Source organism: Acomys russatus, chromosome 27, assembly GCF_903995435.1.
Source record: "Acomys russatus chromosome 27, mAcoRus1.1, whole genome shotgun sequence".
NCBI lineage: Eukaryota > Metazoa > Chordata > Mammalia > Rodentia > Muridae > Acomys > Acomys russatus.
This window is the reverse complement of record NC_067163.1, coordinates 44,875,936-44,895,350: the sequence shown is the minus strand read 5'-3', so window position 1 is coordinate 44,895,350 and position 19,415 is coordinate 44,875,936. Positions and strand designations below refer to the sequence as shown.

Genomic DNA, 19,415 nt, shown 5'->3' with positions numbered 1-19,415 from the left:
TTGTAACATGAATCAATGAGTCAATGAGCGTGTGTGACTGCAAGGGAAATACCCCATGGTATTTGTTTTCTTTCCACACAGTGTTTTATCAGTGTGATAAAAATGTCACCTGTTATTATAGCCAGTAAAACCTTTCGCTTCCTTCCTTACGCTAAGTTGAAACATCCAAAGTAAACGGGCAGTTTCCTCGTTGTAAAAGCTGATCTCTCACACGTGCTACATTAGGCTCACATCTCTGAGCGAGAGAAAACATACAGAGAAGTAACCAACCCCCATAATATTTCTAAATGATATCCTTGTTTAATGTCACATCCAAAGGTCTTCCAAATAACAAGAGAGCAGGTGTGCCCTCCTTAAACATCCTGCCTGTCAGACAGCACCGTTGGAATACATTGATGAAAGGCCTGTTTTGGGGGGGAGAAAAAGATACTGCACATATTGCTATTCTACATGCACCAAAATAAACAAATGCCAGTTTCCTGCAGTGCCTGTTAAGTCTATCGTGATAGAAGTACCTGGATAGAAAAGGAAGATGCCTGGGAGGAAAAGCACCATGGCAACCTAGAGACATAGGTTTGGGGACTGGAGAATTAAGCAAGGGTAAACTGAGTCATCCCTGACAAGTTGACCTTTCTGAGCTCAGTTTCATTTATATATTCCCATATATTATATATATATATATATATATAATAACAACAGCAGCCACTTTTTAGGGATAGTGAAAGTATTAGAAAAAGTATAAGAATAAATCATCTTGTATTTGCTCAGGGTTTTACAGCACTATCTTAGCAATAGTACCATGTCGTTTAATCATGCTTTTTTTTAATTTGATGGAAAAAAATTTAAATGTGTACAGCATTGATAAGTAGAGTCGGTCTCAAAAAACAGTGGCTTACCAAGTTCTCTTTCAAACTTGACAGGAAAGAATTTTATGTATGATCTTTTGTCATTGGGGTAACGCAGCCATCATGACTGTTTTATGATTAGATGCTATAAAAACCATGAAGTTAAATATTTACATTTTTGGAACCTTCTGAAAGCAGGCCAGTATTTTCTCAGCAGGCTTTAGCTGTATGCTTGGAGGAACACAAGTACTGTTTATACTCACTGCATGTTGGAGGCACGTTAAAATGACAGATTGGGGACAGGTCAGAGCAAAAAAAAATGTGACAGAGTAGAGCTAAATGGACTTCTGCAAGTCTCTCTGGGACATAACTTTCTTAAAGGGAACTATAACAACTCTAATTGTACCTAATCACTGTCCCATCGTGTTAAGTCCGACGTTCGGAGATTCTTGCAAAGTGCTCTAATGACGGCAGGAAGCCGCCGAGGCTGCAAGTGTTATGCATTAAAAGGAGCTACAGGCTGCTCTTTGCTGGGAAATGACAGATGACCTAGGCAGGCATGTCATTTCCTATTTTGTGCTTTCATTTTTCAGACCAAATTGCACTAAACCACAAAACCATCGTGTGCCCCATGATCGATGTCATTGACCACAATCACTTTGGCTATGAGGCACAAGCTGGGGATGCCATGCGAGGAGCCTTCGACTGGGAAATGTACTACAAAAGAATCCCCATCCCTCCAGAGCTCCAGAGGGCTGATCCCAGCGACCCTTTTGAGTGAGTAGCAGCCGAGGGAGGGGTGAAGGGGAGAGAGGGTAGGTGGCAGGTGACGTTTCTAGCATGTCAAACTCAGGACCATAGAAAGGTCAGACCTATAAGCTATAGAAGATTATAATTACATGCTATGCTAAATACGCAAACCGCCATCTTAAATGCTGTGAAGGGTAAAGGAAAGAGTGTGCCCATGAGAAGAACCAGAAACACAGACCCTTAAAAATAAAAAATAAAATAAAATAAAAAAACACAAGGAGACTACATGTTCCACTTTAGATATTCTCTTTTGATTCTCAGTATCTCTTTATTCTCTTCCCTAAAGAACTGTTGAAATTAAGAGCCTGTTCTTCTTTTCCTGAGGTTCAGTATGAAGTAGGGACCAGAGCTTGAGCCCATATTCTATACCTTGTTTGAAACCGTCTACATTTTATGAAAGCCGGTGCCCCCAAGTAGGTACTTCCATGCCTTAAAAGTGGAGGTTCCCATTGAAAGACAAATCCAAAGTAATCAATAATACTTTTCCTGATTTAAGTGCTTGTAAGAGATGAACTTAAAAGAATCCACTGACTAACTTCTACAAAGCTAACACCTGTTGTTGTTGTTGTTGTTGTTGTACTGTTCTTTATTGTGGACATGAGAAGGGTACATTTCAAGAAAAACATAAAGGAAGGCTTAGTTTGACAAGGATTACTGATGGGAAACAGCCCAACGGTCCCATAGTTGGCACAGATATTGCCCAGTGGAATTACAGCTATTCCAGTCTCTATCCTGTGAGCACATTAAAGTCTTTTTTGTTTTGGTTTGGTTTGGTTGGGTTTTTTGTTTTTTTGGGGGGGTTCTGTTTGTTTGTTTGCTTGTTTTGTTTTGGGGGAGTTGGTTTTTCGAGACAGGGTTTCTCTGTGTAGCCTTGGCTGTCCTGGACTCACTTTGAAGACCAGGCTGGCCTCGAACTCCCAGTGATCCGCCCGCCTCTGCCTTCTGAGTGCTGGGATTAAAGGTGTGGACCACTATCATTTTAAACTCTTGGGTTTTTTTTTTGTTTTGTTTTGTTTTTTTGGTTTTTTTTGTTTTTTTTTTTTTTTTTTTAGTATGTGACAAATATCTGTGATCAGTGCTTTGCCTTCTCTGTAAAAATCCATTTAAGATGCATTAAAATCAATACTGTCTTTTCATCAATAATAGGAGCCATGAAAGTTTGCAGTAGGGACATTACCAAATACTAAAGCAACTTTGGTGACACTAACCATTTAAATTCCAATAAACATTTAATAACTCCCACAAAAATGTTTCCTCCAGTGCAGGTCTCTACAAAGATGAACGCCTAAGTAAGGGAAGGGGATTTAAGAAGTCATTCACTAGGTAAAACAGGAGAAAAGTCTTGCAAAATGGAACATATTCATTAACTGTGCAGCACTTCTGGACTTAGGATTTCAACCTCTCAAATGACTGGAAAGTGTTTGAAAAGAAATGATGAAGAGTCTTTATTCCTCCCCCATATGCCTCGACCAAAGTTGATGAATATTCAGAACTGCTATAAAAATGTATAGGGATCTATTTGAAGGACTTTCTTACAAGCATTAGAAGCAGACCTGGCTGAGAACAGCTTCTCAGACATCCCTGAAGGTGGCCATCTGAAGGCTTTGTCAATGGCACATAAAGGAGGATAAGTAAGTGGTGAATTGGTACATAAGTTAACAGGCATGATTTAAACCCTCTCTCAGGTGTGTGCGTTTCAAAGCATGCCATAAGGCACAAAGGTATACAATTTTTAGTTATTCTAAGTTTTAATTTGATAAATAAATAAATAATAGATAAGTTGGGAATGAAAAGTTAAACACTGAATTTTTTTTAAGAGCGGAGGACAGGCTATGTCTTGGTTAGGGTTCCTATCGCTGTGATGAAACACCATGACCAAAAGCAACTTGAGGAAGAAAGGGGTTTACTTCATCTTAAAACTTGTGGTCCATCATGGAGGTAACCCAGGGCAAGGACTCAAGGCAGGAACTTGGAGAGAGGAAGTGATGCAGAGGCCATGGAAGAGTGTACCTCTGCTGGGTAGGTTTTTTTTTTAAGTATTTAAGTATCATTTTTATTATAATTTATTCAGATTACATCCCGATTGTTATCACCTCACCTATAGCTTCCCATTACCACCTTCCCTCCCTCTTCTACCTTATTCCCCTCCCCTAGCCCTGTGACAGAAGGAGACCTCCTGCCCCACCATATGACCACAGCCTATCAGGTCTCATCTGGATAGGCTGTGTGCTATCCTCTGTGTGCCCACCAGGCCTCCACACCAAAGGGAAGTGATCAAATTGGGGGCACCAGAGTTCATGTCAGAGGCAGTCCCCACGCTACCCACAACCATGGAGAATGAGCTGGCCATTGGCTAGATCTGAACAGGGGGGTCTAGGTTTACTGCATGCATTGTTCTTGATTGATGCATTGGGTTGTGCAGGCCTTCCTGGGTCCAGATCCGGCAGCCTCAATGGTCTCCTTGTGGGGCTCCTGGATGCTCCGCTGAGTATTTTTATATCAAATTGATACAAGCTAATCTCAGTTGAGAAAATGTCTCCATAAAGCCAGGCTGTCAGCGAACTTTAGAACATTTTCTAAATTAGTGACTGTTGTGGGAGGAACCCCATAGTGAGCGGTACCATCAGGGCCTGGTCATCCTGGGTTTGATAAGAAAGCAGGCAGCAGGGGTCCTGCTCAAACTAAGGCACCAGCCAAGGACAATACAGGCGGTAAACTTTAAACCCCTACCCAGATCTAGCCAATGGTCAGAACATTCTCGACAGTTGAGTGGAGAGTGGGATATGTCTTTCTCACGTACTCTGGTGCCTCACATTTGACCATGTCCCCTGGAGGGGGAGACCTGGTGGCACTCCGAGAAAGGACAGCAGGTTACCAAGAAGAGACTTGATACCCTATGAGCATATACAGGGAGAGGTAATCCCCCTCAGGAACAGTCATAGGGGAGGGGAATAAGGGGAAAATGGGAGGGAAGGAAGAAAGGGAGGATACAAGGGATGGGATAAACATTGAGATGTAACAAGAATAAATTAATTTTAAAAATTAAAAAAAAAAGAATTATGGAGTGCGTGTGTGTGTGTGTGTGTGTGTGTGTGTGTGTGTGTGTGTGTGTCACCATATTAACTAAGCAATAAATCTAATTGCCCATGAAAGAAGATTGAGTGACTAAGGAATATAATTGGAAAAGGCTTTTCATTGAGTGTTTCTGATGTATTTTCAGGCCTATTGAATAATTCAATAAAATTACATTTAAAACAAAACAAGAAAAAAAAAAGAAAAGAAAAGAAAGAAAGCAGGCAGAGCAAGCCATGAGGAGCAAGCCAGTAAGCAACACTCCTACATGGTCTCTGCATCAGTTCCTGCCTCCAGGTTCCTGCTTTGTTTGCGTTCCTGCCCTGACTTCCTTTCATGGTCAACAATGATGTGGAAGTGGAAGGCAAATAAACCCTGTCCTCGCCCGTTTGCTTCGGGTCATGGTGTTTCCTCACAGCGGCAGATACTCTGACTAAGACAGTGGCTTACTGGTTTGCACCCTGCTGCTTGAGCCTGCTTTTTTATACCATGGAGGACCACCTGCCCAAGAGTGTCATCACCCACAGGGGACTGGGCCATCCCACATCAGTCATTAATCAAGAAAATGCCCTACAGAGTTACCTGCAGGCCAATCCTATAGAACAATTCTCTTGATTGAGATCCCTTCTTCCCAGATGACCTTGCATTGTGTCACACGTTGACATCAAAAAAAAACAAAAAACAAAAACAAAAAAAACGAGCCAACACAGGATATGCATACAGAGGAGTCTGACTCTCCCCCACAGAACGTTTCTTGGATGGCAGCAATCACAGTATGATTGCTACTATCCAGGTCACCATGTCTGAAGGGCTGGAATTCATCCCTAGAATGGCTGTAGGGATACTGTAACCGTGACTCACTCTATCAACCTTTTACACCACTTCCACCATGACAGCAAAATGAGGCCCCCGCTTTCAGAAATGATGGAATCAAACTTCCGCCAAAGGGCACTCTAAAACGGCAAATTGCAAAAGTGTTCTTGGGGCCTGCACTGACAGTGGAATTTTTTTTTTTTTTTTTTTTTTTTTTTTTTTGGTCAGGGCCGACCCTGGCTGTGGCCTTCACAATATCAAGCACTTTGCTGAACCCTGGCTCTGACAGAATCGGTAACTTTGAAAATGAGATTACCCACTCATTCCTGTCAACCACTTACTTAGGTGGTGGCCGTCCTGTCAGAAATCGCCCTGGTCTATTGAATATTACTGTCTCTCTGTGTTAAGTCCCTTTCATGCCTGGGAATTCAGGCACTTTAGCCTTTTGTAATAAAGGTAGCTTCCAGGAGGTGTCCACTTTGATCTTAAACACTGCATTTGCCTTCCTAATAACAAAAGAATGGTTACTGAAGCACTCTGAGCAGCGCATCAGCAATTCCATTATCTCAGCAGTCACCAGAATGTGCTCATAAACAGACATGCTTTAGGCTAAACCCTGCTTCTCTAGATGTGAGGCTTTAAGATACACAGAACGAGTGCTGGCTATCTATACATCTCTCAGAGGCTTTCATGTGTCAAGAGGCTGAGGGGGATGTGTACCTTTCTGTGGGAAGACGGGGACAGGAAGCTGGAAAGGTGGGGAAAAGGGAACATAAGGGGAATATGAAATTTCACTGCAAGCCACGGGGCCTTTTGCGTCGGTCTACATGCAAAAGTATCTTCCTAAAACAAGTCTATCAAAAGTTATAAAGTGATAGAACTTCGGTTTCCTCATGCAGTCTGCCATCGTTTGAGTTGTCTGCATTGTTGACTGGCACTGTGCCTTTCAACTTGAAAAATCTCCTGTAATGAGTGGGGCATGTTATCTCTCAAACATATAGTGTCAGTTAAAATGCACATGTGAGCCCGAGGTATAGCGTAAATAGCATTTTGTAAAATAAGCTACAAACCCCAAAGAGCTCAAGATCCTCACACTTCCTAGACTGGGAAATGTGAGCTTCAGTTCGCTCTACAGGACAAATGCAGTTCTTCATGCTTCGCTTGGAATACCAAGAAAGTGTCTACTTACATTTGAAAAAAAAAAAAAACTCATTGTTAAAGAATTGTTCCTATAAGAAGAAATGTAATACCATTCCAGTTACCATAGTCCAGACATAATTTGAATGGATTTGATTGCACTGGACTGAACTGAACTGAACTTCACTGAACTGAACTGGACCAGACTGGACTGGACTGGACTAAACTGGACTGAACTGGAGTGAACTGGGATGGGTAAGATTGGGTGCATCCCAGAAATACTTTCGGTCTGTGATTAAGGAACACACAACCTTGGCTCTTTCTGGGAACTTACATAAAGGAAAGGAATGCTTTTAGAGGATTCTTGTTATCTGTGGCTTTTGAGTCTCCCCGTTCCTGGTTCATCTTGAATGCAAAGCACTTAAGAAACTAATCTTTTTTTTTTTTTTTTTTTCTGTGTGACAAAATGTAATGTGCCCCTATAGCCTTTAGTGACAACAGGAAGTTATTCATTTACTGTCTGCCCACCAACTTCTTCGACCTTATGTTAGCATCTAAACATTTAGAAAGAACCAGAAGAAATTGTCTTGCCCCATTTCCTTGTCAATTCAAGCAATCACTAGCTGATCCCCCAGATAGTGTCCTGCCTCTGCTTGAACTCATCAAGAAAGTAAATTTGCTGCTTCAAAAGGCAATCCATTCCAATGAACTTATTGACTGCAACCTTCTTCTTTGCATTAAGAAAATTCAGTCTCCTTGATCCCAAATTATCCTCTTTGAGATGTAAATGATGTCTAATCCCTTTTCGGTGACAGCTGTTGACACTATCCAAAAGCAGCCTTTGTGCCTCTGTTCTTTTCCAGGCGAATATTTTCTCTTCTGTCACTATGTCCAAAAACTTACACAAATGCACACAAGTGCACATGCACCCATACACAATCACACACACACACACACACACACACACACACACACACACACGTTGCATGTGTAAGGCTGTATACACCAAAGGAAGAAAATTCATCTACTCCAAATACTGTTTATTCTCCCTGAGTCCACAGAGCATTGGTTGGAAGTCAGTGACTCTTCATATAGGATCATAGACTGGCCTAGAATTGCCTGGCTCTTGCTGTGACCTGCTGCCAAGCATGACAAGTTTGACACTTCAAATACTATAGTTCCCCTGAGGGTCAAAGAGCTGTGGGTAGAGTCTACATGGGCTGCCTCTGCAGTCAAAAGTGGAAAGCACAGCCCAAGCTTGAACTGATGAAATACAGCCTCTGTCAAAGGGAGTTGTTTTACCTCTCCACAGAAAAGTAGAGTGCCTTCTAGAAATGTATTCACAGCATCTAGCTCTGTTCCTCTGAAGAAGAGACTATAAAACTTGATGGCATTCTTTGAAGTATGAGAGCTGGCTACATAGCGCAGGCCTCTAATCCAGCACTTGAGAGGTAAATGTGCAAAGATTGCAAGTTGAAGACTAATCTTGGCTACATAGTGACACCCTGTTTTCAATAGTAGTGGTAGTAGCAGTAGCAGTAATAATAATAATAATAATAATAATAATAATAATAATAATAATAATAATAATAATTAATAATAATAATAATAATTGATACAAAATACTATGTGAAAGTCAGAGCTTATCAGGTAACCCATAAATTTTCTTTGGTAAATTTATACTTTTAGAAGTGTGGTAGTCAAGGTTTCTATTGCTGTGATAAATACCATGATCAATACCAACTTGGGAAGTAGCCAGTTTATTTCATCTTACAACTGGTAAGTCACATTCCATCACTGAGGGAAGGCAAGACAAGAGCTGAAACAGAAGTCATGTAGGAGTGCTGCTTACCACTTTTCTCCTAGTGGTTTGCTCAGCCTGCTCTCTCTCTCTCTCTCCCTCCCTATCTCTCTCTCTCTCTCTCTCTCTCTCTCTCTCTCTCTCTCTCTCTCTCTCTCTCTCTCTCTCTCCCACTCCCTCTCCCCCCCCCTCTCTCTTTCTCCACTTTCCATCCAGATCACAGGCCCTTCCTTCTTTCCTCCCAGTCTCTCCCACCCTCTTCCTCCATTCCCACTCCCCTTCTTATCAGAGGAGGGACCCCACACCCTGTGCCATTCTCCCCTGGCACTTCCTGTTGCATGAGGACTAAGCACAATCTTTCCCACTGAGGCCAGCCAAGGCAACCCAATAAGGGGGAAATGATGCAACAGCAGGCAACAGAGTCCATGTCAGAGATAGCCCCTGATCCAGTTGCTTAGAAAGCCACATGAAGACTGAGCAGCCCATCAGCTCTATATGTGTAGAGGGCCTAGGCCTGGTCCATAAATGCATTGAGGTTGGTGGTCCAATCTCTGTGAGCTCCTATGGGTCTAGGTTAGTTGACCCTTTTGGTCTTCTTGTAGAGTTACTTTCCCCTTTAGGTCCCTCTAGCCATCCCCCAACTCTTCCAGAAGATTCCCAGATGTCCTTCTAATGTTTGGCTATGAATTTCTGCATCTGGTTCTCGATCCACAGCTGGGTGGAGTCTCTCAGAAGACAGTTAACTAGGTTCCTGTCTGCAAGCTTAGCAGAGTGTCATTAATAGTGACAGGAGTTGTCAGCCTGTTTTCTTATGTAACTTAGAACTACCTGTCCAGGGATGGCACTGGCCACAGTGTGATAGATCCTTCTACATCAGTCATCATTCAAGAAAATGCTGCTACTGGCTTATGTACAGCTTGGTGTGATGAGGAAATTTTCTCTGCTTTGGTTGCCTCTTCTTAAATGTCTCTAGGTTGCCTCAAGTTGACAAAAAAAAAAAAAAAAAAAAAAAAGACAACACAAAAAGAACCAGAAAAAAATATCTGTTCAAATCATAAATTCATCAAGCTAGAAGAAACTGTGTATCATTCAGCCTCATTTTTATAGAAAACCATGAAGGCTACAGAGGCCGTGTGACATACTCTGTGCCATGAGTAGTAAATTCAGCCACTACCTCTAGAGTGCCGGGCTGTAACTCACCGTTTCATGCCTTTTTTTTTTTTTTTTTTTTCCCATGGAGGTGGAGAGGAAATAACATCTATTGCCTCCAGGAAATGGGCTGGGAAATTTACATTCATTGCTAAATCATTTAGTCCTCGTTCCAAGCCGAAGAAATAATTCATCCAGTGCACATTTTTAGATGATGTCGCTGGGGCTTATAAAGCAAATACAGCAAAGCAGCATGCGAGCAGAATTAGCAACGCTTTCTCCTTCATGGCAATGCCTGCCTTCCTCTCTACACGGAGAAGATGGATTCTCCAGTGTCTAAAGAGTAATCGTGTAGAAGTAGGAATCAACACTTCCAGCACAATATGGCTGCCAGTGGCCATGGCAGTGCCAATGGCATTTCTGGCCATCACCAAGAGTTACAGCAGGTCCTGCCTCAAGACCTGTTTGGAACAATGAGTTACACAATCATTGCAGAACTACAGCCTACAACCGTAACGATGCCTTTTAAACTGTGCCCAGAGTAGAGTAGAAATGAGGCTGAGATTCCCTGTACTCACAAGACCATGAGCTAGCTAGCCAAAGAAAGGGTCTCTGTCTCCTTGGTGGACCTGAAGCTTCACTTTATTCATGAAATGAAGAGAAGAACAAATTGAAGCTCCACTTGATGCTTAGAATGAAGCACTAGACTCCATCGCCACTCTTGTGGCTTGAGAGGTGACACTGATCATTTCCACACTCCACTGTGAGGTTGGAGCTACTTTAATTTACTCAGAAATTTGAAAGTGTTTTCTTTTACTCGAAACTCCCTGCATGTGTTTTGACCCAATATTAATTATTGTGAATTAATCAAAATCAGCAAAGCATGAAATTGTCCCTTTCCAATGGCAACTCAGACATGTAAAACTCTAAATTTTATGTAGAATGTAAAGTGGGGAGCATGGCTTTGGGGTCTTCTCTTTCACCTCTCCACTGGATTGGACACTGATAATCTTTCCTGTTATCTGCCTGGCTTATATGGAGCCACCTCAAATATTGGAGTTTGAGAAAGAAGGAAATGTTTCCTTTATATACTGCTTCTCAGGCCAAGTCACACAAATTACTCTGTGATATGCAAGTAAAAGCTTTCAAATCATGCTACGTGGTCATCAAAAGAATCACACTGATACATCTAAACTATCTTCAGTTTTCTTTCATTGGCTTCAACCTCCTACCACAAAATTCTGTATAATCAAAGTTTAGAATTGTTTTGTGTGTGTGTGTGTGTGTGTGTGTGTGTGTGTGTCTGTGTTTCAGTTTGCTACTATGTTGCTGTGATAACCACCATGACCAAAAACAACTCTGAGAAGAAAGGGCTTATTTCATTTTATACTTGCAAGTCTCAGCCCATTACTGAAGGAAGTCAGAGTAGAAACTCGGGCAGCAGCAGAGTCCGGAACATGGAGGTAAGCTACTCACTGGCTTGCTCCCCCTGGCTTCTTTAAGTAGCCCTTTTATACACTCAGACCCACCTACCTATGGATGGCACTACCGGGAATACACTGGGAGTAAATTGGGCCTTCCTACATCAATCACAATTAAGAAATGCTACACGGGGGTGGGGGGGGGGGAATCCCATAAGTCAATTTGGTCCAGACAACCACCTAATTGAGACTCTGTTAGATAACTCTGGGCAGTGTAAAGTTGGCAGGTGATGCTAACCAGGAGAGAGGGGGAGAGAAATGTGTATGTACCTTGATACTGTGGCCAGGGCTTGAGGGTGGGGAGATAATAAGGTAACTTGTAAAACTTAGTTCTCTCCTTCCACCATGAAGGTCCTGGAGAGAGAATTAGGCCCTAAGACTTAGCAGTAATCACTTTTACCCTTGAAGGCAACTTCCTCAACGAATCTGACAAAATAACCTAGCTTATTAAGCAGGTGCATGACGCTAAATGTGTGTCCAGCACTATACTGTATGTAAAAGGACTTGGCTATATTAGCTACCAGATGTAAGCAAACTGACTAATAATTCTTTCTTTTTCCACTTTGACAAGTAGAGAGAATGAAAACCCAAAAAAAAAAAATTATTATATGACTAACACTCTTAATATGAAGCAGAAATCAAGAGTCAAATTACTGTTTTTATTCACTCCAACTTCAAACCTCAAGCTTAATCAATAATCTCACAGGAGTCCAATCAGTGGCTTCTTTCATTCATTCAGACTTTAAATCCTAGGGTTAATCAATAATTTTCTATCCTTTTCCCTTGAAGAGAATTGTAGGCATCCATTAAGGGAAGTAGTGTTGTCAATTAGTGTTGGATGGTGACTCCACGACAATAACAGCCTTGTCCCTGTATTGTGTCCTTATCATGAGGGCAAACTGCAGCTGATGAGTTGAAAATGTCACCTTTCTAGTCAAGTTTATTCCTTTTTAGGTCTCTGATAGAGTTGAAGACCAGGTAGCTTAGTCTTACAATGAAGCTTATTTATTTAGGGGTTAAGATGTTTTTTAGGTCTAGATAGATGTTTTAAGTTGATAATGACAAGATGTGATGGAGATTGATTTACATTCAGAATTTTAGATGCACCAAGATAGGAAAGATGCTTTCTTCAAGGCTGTCAAATACAAATAGCCAAAACACTAAGAATGTAACACTTACATAATTCCTGATTGTGTCATAGTTCTTCTTGCTATAGGTAGTTTATTGTATATATGTATAATAATATAAGTGTATATGTAAAAATTAAAAATGTTTAATTAATTTAAAAAGTTTAAAAAAAGAAAGAAAGAAAATGTTACCTTTCAGTTACTTACTAATGAAGGGAAATGTCAACCATGCCAGCTTCTTCTTTATGTAGAAGATCTCATTCAACATACTTGACAAGCCCAGAAAGACAAACCAGTTAGAGAAAAACACTGTCACACTTCTAAAGAGTGTCCTCATCCACAGAGGGTGGCCATAAAGAACCAGAAATGGCTAGCGTGCCTAGGAACTCATCAAAATATTGAATCAAAATCTATCTCTCTCAGAAGCCCAGACTGAGAACCCAGTGGAGATTTTTTTTTTCTTTAAAGAAAAGTAAAATGCTGCCTCTTTGACAGAGTCAATCAAAATATGAATAGTTAATTGCCCACCCCTCTTAAGAGATCTCTCCATATCCTTCATCTCTCCATGAGAATCGCATCTGATAATTGATATTCATGAGGGGGTTGAAAAAATCCCTCTTCCTTGCTGAGGTCAGCTCTCCAAAACTGATGTTTGCATAACTCCCTCTCACATGGCAGGTCGTGGTTCCTGACTTCATCGGATGCTTTCTATAATGTACCCTTTCCTGTAGTACCTAACATAATGCTGACAGAGGCAATTCCTTAATTAGCACTTAACACAGTTATTTTTTTCGCTGTACATACATACATTCATACATACCCACATACATACATACATACATACATACATACATACATACATACATACATACCTCTTTAGTTTGTCCTGCTTTCTCAATATGCCTGGGGTCCTGGGACAACTTCAGCCTTGAGGTTCCCTCCTTTTGATTTCTAACCAGGTGATTTCAGATGTTTTAAACATTCTTCTCCTACCACTCTGTATGTTATCCTATGCATCTAATCCTCCTATATCAGTCGTTTAGGACAATGGTCTCAGTGGACCTCCAGCAAACATTTCCCATCCCTACCCAAACATTACCACAGTATGTATTCTAACCATAACTGAATGTTCTTTTGGTCCCACCTCCTTCTATGACCCTTAACCTGAAGAGAACCCTTCAATGTTCTCTTGGTCCTCCATAAAAAGAGATTGTCTGAACCATGCATCCCAAGAAGCTTTCCGTTACTGTGACAAAAGTTAACCTGAGTTAATCAATTTAAAAGGAAGAAAGCTTTATTCTGACTCACAGTTTCAATGGTTTCGACCCGTGCTCACTTGACTCTACTGTTTCTGGACTTATGATCACACAGTGCACCTTGACAGGAATGCTGACAGATAAAGTCAGCTGGGGCTATATGGTTGCTATAGCCCCATCAAGGGCATGTCCTCAGTGATTTAATTTCCTTTTCCTAGGATCCATCTACCAAAAGTCCAGTCATTCCTCAAGAACATGAAACTGATGACCAAATTTTTAACCTATAGGCTTTTAGGGTACATTCCAGATCCAAACAATGACATCAAACACTCTCTGAGCAGATTCAACCAGTCACTGTTACTTCCAGTACCAACCAACAGGTATCCGTAGAGATATAGCCATCACTCCCCATGTATGAAATCATCAGAGTCCATCCAGCGGTTTGGGAACTGCTTTGTTGCCTTGTGCCTATTTCTTTCCAATGTTACCTGTTTTGTTTTGTTTCCCAAACTGGTGCCCTGAGTGTGTTGATCTAATACCTGAGAACTGGGTTATGTCTGTTCCCCACTGGGCATGTGACTTCACCCACAGCTTCTTCTCTGGGCTGTTTGATGGGTTTTGAGTTCTATGATAAAATCATATTGTCCTCATACTTCTTCCTTTTGACTTCTTGACCTTCATATCTGCATGTAGCTAGGAAGAAAGCATCCATGAGGCCATGAGAACATCACAGCTCCCTTCCTTGTACTCAGCATTCAGCAGCAACATTTACTGTCTGTGTACTCACATCATGACCAGAGCATGGCAGAATTAACAGAACCTTCTGCCATTCAGTCAGATTTTGCCTTCTCTTTCAGGATCTATCAGCAGAGAGGTCAAACCCAGGTCTGTCTGATTTTATTTTGTCACCTTATGTCTTCATTGTTAAGAGCTGTCCCAGATCTGCTGACTTTTTATTTCCCTTTTTAATTCAGCAACTTTTTTCTTCCTCTTTCATAATTGCTGACATTGATCTAGAATGTAAACTCCATAAGGACAGGGGTCACTTTTACTCAGTTTATTCAATGGTACGTGGCTAGCACCTCTTATCTACACTTAAAAGACATTTAATAAGCAGGTGAAATAAATACTTAATAGGAGAGACAGTGGTCAGACAAGTTTGTGTATATTTGAATATGTGACTTTTTTTTAAAGAAGGGGACACCAAATAAGAAAATTACTGTGGCTATCTGGAGGACAGTTTTGCCAAGGTGTCACCCATTTGTCAAACGACTTCTACAGATTTAGAATCTTACAGCAAATCGGTTAAAAAGTAGAGAAGAAAACAGAGACCATTGCCTTCAACATAGAAAAAAGATGGTCAAGAAAAAAAAGGAACTTCCTGAACTTACTTCCATTATGAATGACAATTAAGCTCATACTTAAACCAAAATCTAGGTTTGAGGGAAAGGAATGCGTGGTTTCGTTTCTTGGGGTGCCATTAAAGTTTAACAAAATGAACTGTTGGCTGGGGAGGGTAACATAGGAGGAATCAAAGGAAAGCCACCCCCTGGCAGCAGTGGGGGAAGGCATTCTGCTGGCTGGAGACTAGAGATGGGTTTAGAAGTGGTCCTTAAGAGCATCACGCATCTCTCTCCTCTTTGATGATCCCTTCTCCCATCAATAGGAGCTGGAATGAAAGACAAACAATCCATCCAGGCCCTGCTTATAGAATTCAGGTGAACCAAGACAGGAGATTCAGAAAGCCAGCGTCATCCAGACTAGGACAAGTGACTAGAAATCAAACCCACAGCCACTCAGAAGTGGTACATGGTGGAGAAAAAATGAGACCAATAGAAAAAAAGGACAAAATATTGATAGGAGAGACTAATTACATGAAAAGCCAAGAGAGAAGAATTGGGCCTGAAACCCATGTACATAAAGCTGAACAGGAAGCAGAAAGCTGTGACTAGCAAGAGAAAATTGTTCTGCCCTTCAGAATACCAACATGGCACCCGGGAGCTTTTCCCTCTCCACCTCATGGCCTGTCCTTAGACACTTCCACCAGTAAAAAGAAAAAAGAAAAAGAAAGTTAGCGAGAAGTGAGGCTTGCTGAGTGTTTTCCCATTGCTTGGTAGAGCTCCAAAAATTAAATTTAATGTTTGTAGTAAGAGAAAACCACCCCATGGAATATAATTCTAGTATATATAGGAGGCTTAAGAACAGAGTCATAAATCAAATGGCATAAGCACAACTTCCTTTGTCTCTATCACTAGACTCTACAGAGCCCCTGGGGTACTGTTTCCAAGGCAAGCAACAGTCTTGCTCCAAATATCCAGGACCCAGGGCCAGAGCACAAATGAAGACCCAGGTGGCCCATGCTTACATATCCGGATCTTATAAATCAAGCCAACAAAGTACCGAACTTTGTTGTAGCCTATCTTGATAAATAGCCGTATATAGCAACCCAAAGGGCCAGGTTTGCAGATAATATTCTTCTCTCTCATTTTGTAGTTCTTTACAGCAAGAGGCAGTGAGGTCGGAATATGGGGTAGACCACGCACTATTTTTTTTTTCCGGCATGTCCTGCCTGCACCTCAGCAGCACAAGGGCATCCAGAGATAGAAGTGAAAACCTACATGTCCAACTCTATCTAGAAAAACATCCACCCTTCTGGTCAATCATCAGACCTAGGTATAAATTCCAAGCCCCACCGCCCCCACCCTCCTTTCCCTAAGGAAAAGAAGCAAAAAGCCCTATGCCTCAGAAGCAGGCTCAGGCCCATTGGTTCAAGAAATCACATGGTGTGGGGGGAACTATTTTACAACATGTGTGTGTGCAACTTCAATGGGCCACATGGTTTTAGATCCTAGGACTACGTATTGGGAGAAGGAACGTCCACAGAAGAGCAGACATCTGTCCTGGAACTGAAGTCCCCTGCATGGTAGCAAGGCCTACAATATCTTAGGACTACATTCTGTGTATCTTTGTGACCTTTGTACCAAAACTTAGCACCTATAGCTGAGACCTTCTAGCTCACAAAGAAGATATTCCCTGTCTGAGTCTTTACAGAAAGTGTGTGTGTGTGTGTGTGTGTGTGTGTGTGTATCCTCCTGTGTTCTTTAAATCATCTTTAGACTACATATCACACCTAATACTACAAAAAAGACTGTGTGAATAACAGTTATACAGTTTTATTTAAGAGATGACATAAGAATAGAGTCTGTGCATGTTCAAATACAATTTTTTTGTAAATATTTTTTATCTTTGGTGGTTCGTTGAATTCTTAGATATAAGACCCAAAGTTTCAAAGAGATATATACATGTTCATTGTAACCACAAACCTGGTCTTACATAGGACTAAATTCAATGCTGCTGTGTTTTCTTTTATAAATTGCCATACTCAAATTTCTTCCATTTGCCTGCCTCCCTTCCCCAGCATTGCACATTGATGGTGGGAAGGGTCATCTGCAGGTTGATCTTTCTCTGCTACCCTCAGCTGGAATCAGATTGAACGTAGCAGGTCTTTTCAAGGAGGCTTCTGTCCTCAGTAAACCCCGTGATATATGCAGTGCTCACAGTTTTCATAGCTCCATCTGGTCTCTCAGCCTGAATGGCCTCTCCAGCTCCCACCCTGCTCAACTGCAGTTCCACCTTCTTGTCAGTCTCTTGCCAGTCTTGCCTCCTAGCATTTTGTTAATTTGCCTGCACATCATGGAGTTTAACGCCTTCACCCTGCATCATGGCTACCTCTAGCTGGTTCCCTGCCTTGTTCTCCGAGTCCAGCATTCAGTACTTCCACACACAGGCACTGGGCCCACCCGGAGAGCTTATCCCAGGGCCCAGTCTGTGTCAGCATGCTAGCTAGCCTTTCCATTCTAGCAGGTTGACTCTGCTAGCACAGAGCACATACTTTAGAGGTATAATCTAATCATGAATTCTCACCAGAAACTGGAAACAAACCCTCTGTTCTGGAATCTTAAAACTGCTCTAGAGCTTTTATTCTCCCCACTGCAGCCTTTATCAGGGCAAAGTCATACACTTCCAATTCATTGAAAGCAATGAACCCATTCTTTCTTTCAACAAACCATTGCCCTCACAGATGAAAACTGTTTGCAAGGCTGTTGTTTTGCAAGCCAAGTACTGAAATTCCATTCCTATTTTAGATGGTTACCTGCCTTGCATCTCTCTAAAGGAACAGATGCCTGAATGCTCAAAGAGAGAAAGCCCCGTGCGACAGGAATTACACAGAAGAAAACTATTGCCAATAATAATTTCTGCAAAATATGTTATCTTCTATACAAAGTTCTTAATAAGTAAAATATTTAATGGTCACATACTAATTGTACATATATGTGAGATACAAAGCCATTAATTATAGTCACCAATACTTACAACAGGTATAAGCCTCAGAGATATTTAAAATAGACTATGGAAAGAAGCCATTCAATACATGGACTGAGTAATAGGCTGAGCAGAAACGAAATCCAAGCTGGCAGCCTGGAGAAGGCCCAGAATGCCTGTCAGACTGCACAGCAGAAAGATGGACCAGCACCTGTGTTCCTTTCCTAAGGCTGTCATGACAGGTACCACAACTAGGGGACTTAACTCAAGGGAAATGGATTGCTAGCAAATCACACAAAGCCATGCTCCCCTGCTGCTATGAGGACAAATCTGTTGGAGCTTCTCTCCTACCTGGGCACAGCTTGGTGCATTCCTTATCTTGTGGACTGGTGGCTTTGGTGTCCACGTGCCTGTTATCTCTACTCTACATGTGCATGGACAGAACCTAAGAGAAGAGAAACAGAATGAGACATTTTACCATCCACATAAACACAGTCATAGAAGTTGAAAAGAGATGTGACTGAGGAAGAAAGCCAGAGTTCAGAGCCACAAAGGGAGAGAGTGTGTCTCCCTGTCCCTAAGTGTGTACCCTTGCCACTGCACCTGTGACCACTCATAATAGCCACTTAATAAATACTTCTTACATGAGAAAATGAATTAAGAGTCAGTATTCTCTGATAATTGTTGTTTAAATTTTCTGTTTGTTTCTGGTTCCTTTTTTTTTTTTTTTTTTCCTAATTTAATTTAAGATCGGGTCTTCCATAGCCAAAGCTGACTTCAACTATGTTTATAGCTAAGCATGACCTAACTCCTGACCTTTTTGCATCTACCTCTGTAGTGCTCGGTTTACAGGTACGTAGCACCCTGTTGTCCACTTTTAACCAGCACAAAGAAAGAAAAAGTAAAAATATTTACTACACGATAAATCCAGGAGTGGGAGCTAGGATCCACGCCAGGAAAGGCTCTTCTTGCCTCTACAGTGAGAAAACACTTCAAAGAAGTTCAAACCCTTTTTTATGCACAAGTCACAACTTTAATTCTTAATTTCATCGGAGCAGTTCACCACTAGCTGACTTCCCAGAGAAGAAGAAGCCACAGTTCCCTCTTTAATCAACAGCTCTCTGTGCTCCCAACCTTTGGCTCTTGGCATCAAAGACCTTAATTATGCTATTTTCTGCAAACTGCTTCTTCACCTCTCATACGTATAATTTCTCCTGATCTGGTGAATACTCTCTTGCAGTTTTGTACAAGAATTTCCTTGGAAGCTATGGACAATTAAACAATTTGGGGAGCTACACTACAGAAATCTAATTCTGCCAAGAGTTCAGGATCCAGAAAGTAACCTATAATTCTGCCTGGTTGACATAACTCTGTGAAGACAATGTTCCCATAAGTGTGCATATTTCTAGATTGTACACACACAGCACAGACGCATCAAGTAAATTTCACAGGAAAACCGCAGTCTTAACTAGATCCACATTGTAGCCCAAATAACTTTATCTCAATCAAAATAATATAGTGAATGAAATATGGTAACTAAAATTAATTAGGATTAAAGCACTAAGATGGCCAAAATATTTGAAGATGAATTTTTCCTAAAG

The 19,415-nt window shown here is 41.3% G+C and overlaps 1 protein-coding gene across 1 annotated transcript in view; it reads left to right on the top strand.

The window, feature by feature from the left end:
- Galntl6 (polypeptide N-acetylgalactosaminyltransferase like 6) overlaps nt 1-19,415 on the top strand; it is a 750,388-nt gene that overhangs the window by 573,304 nt on the left and 157,669 nt on the right. The window contains 1 exon segment of the mRNA XM_051169799.1: nt 1,439-1,622. Coding sequence (XP_051025756.1) covers nt 1,439-1,622 — 184 coding nt within the window.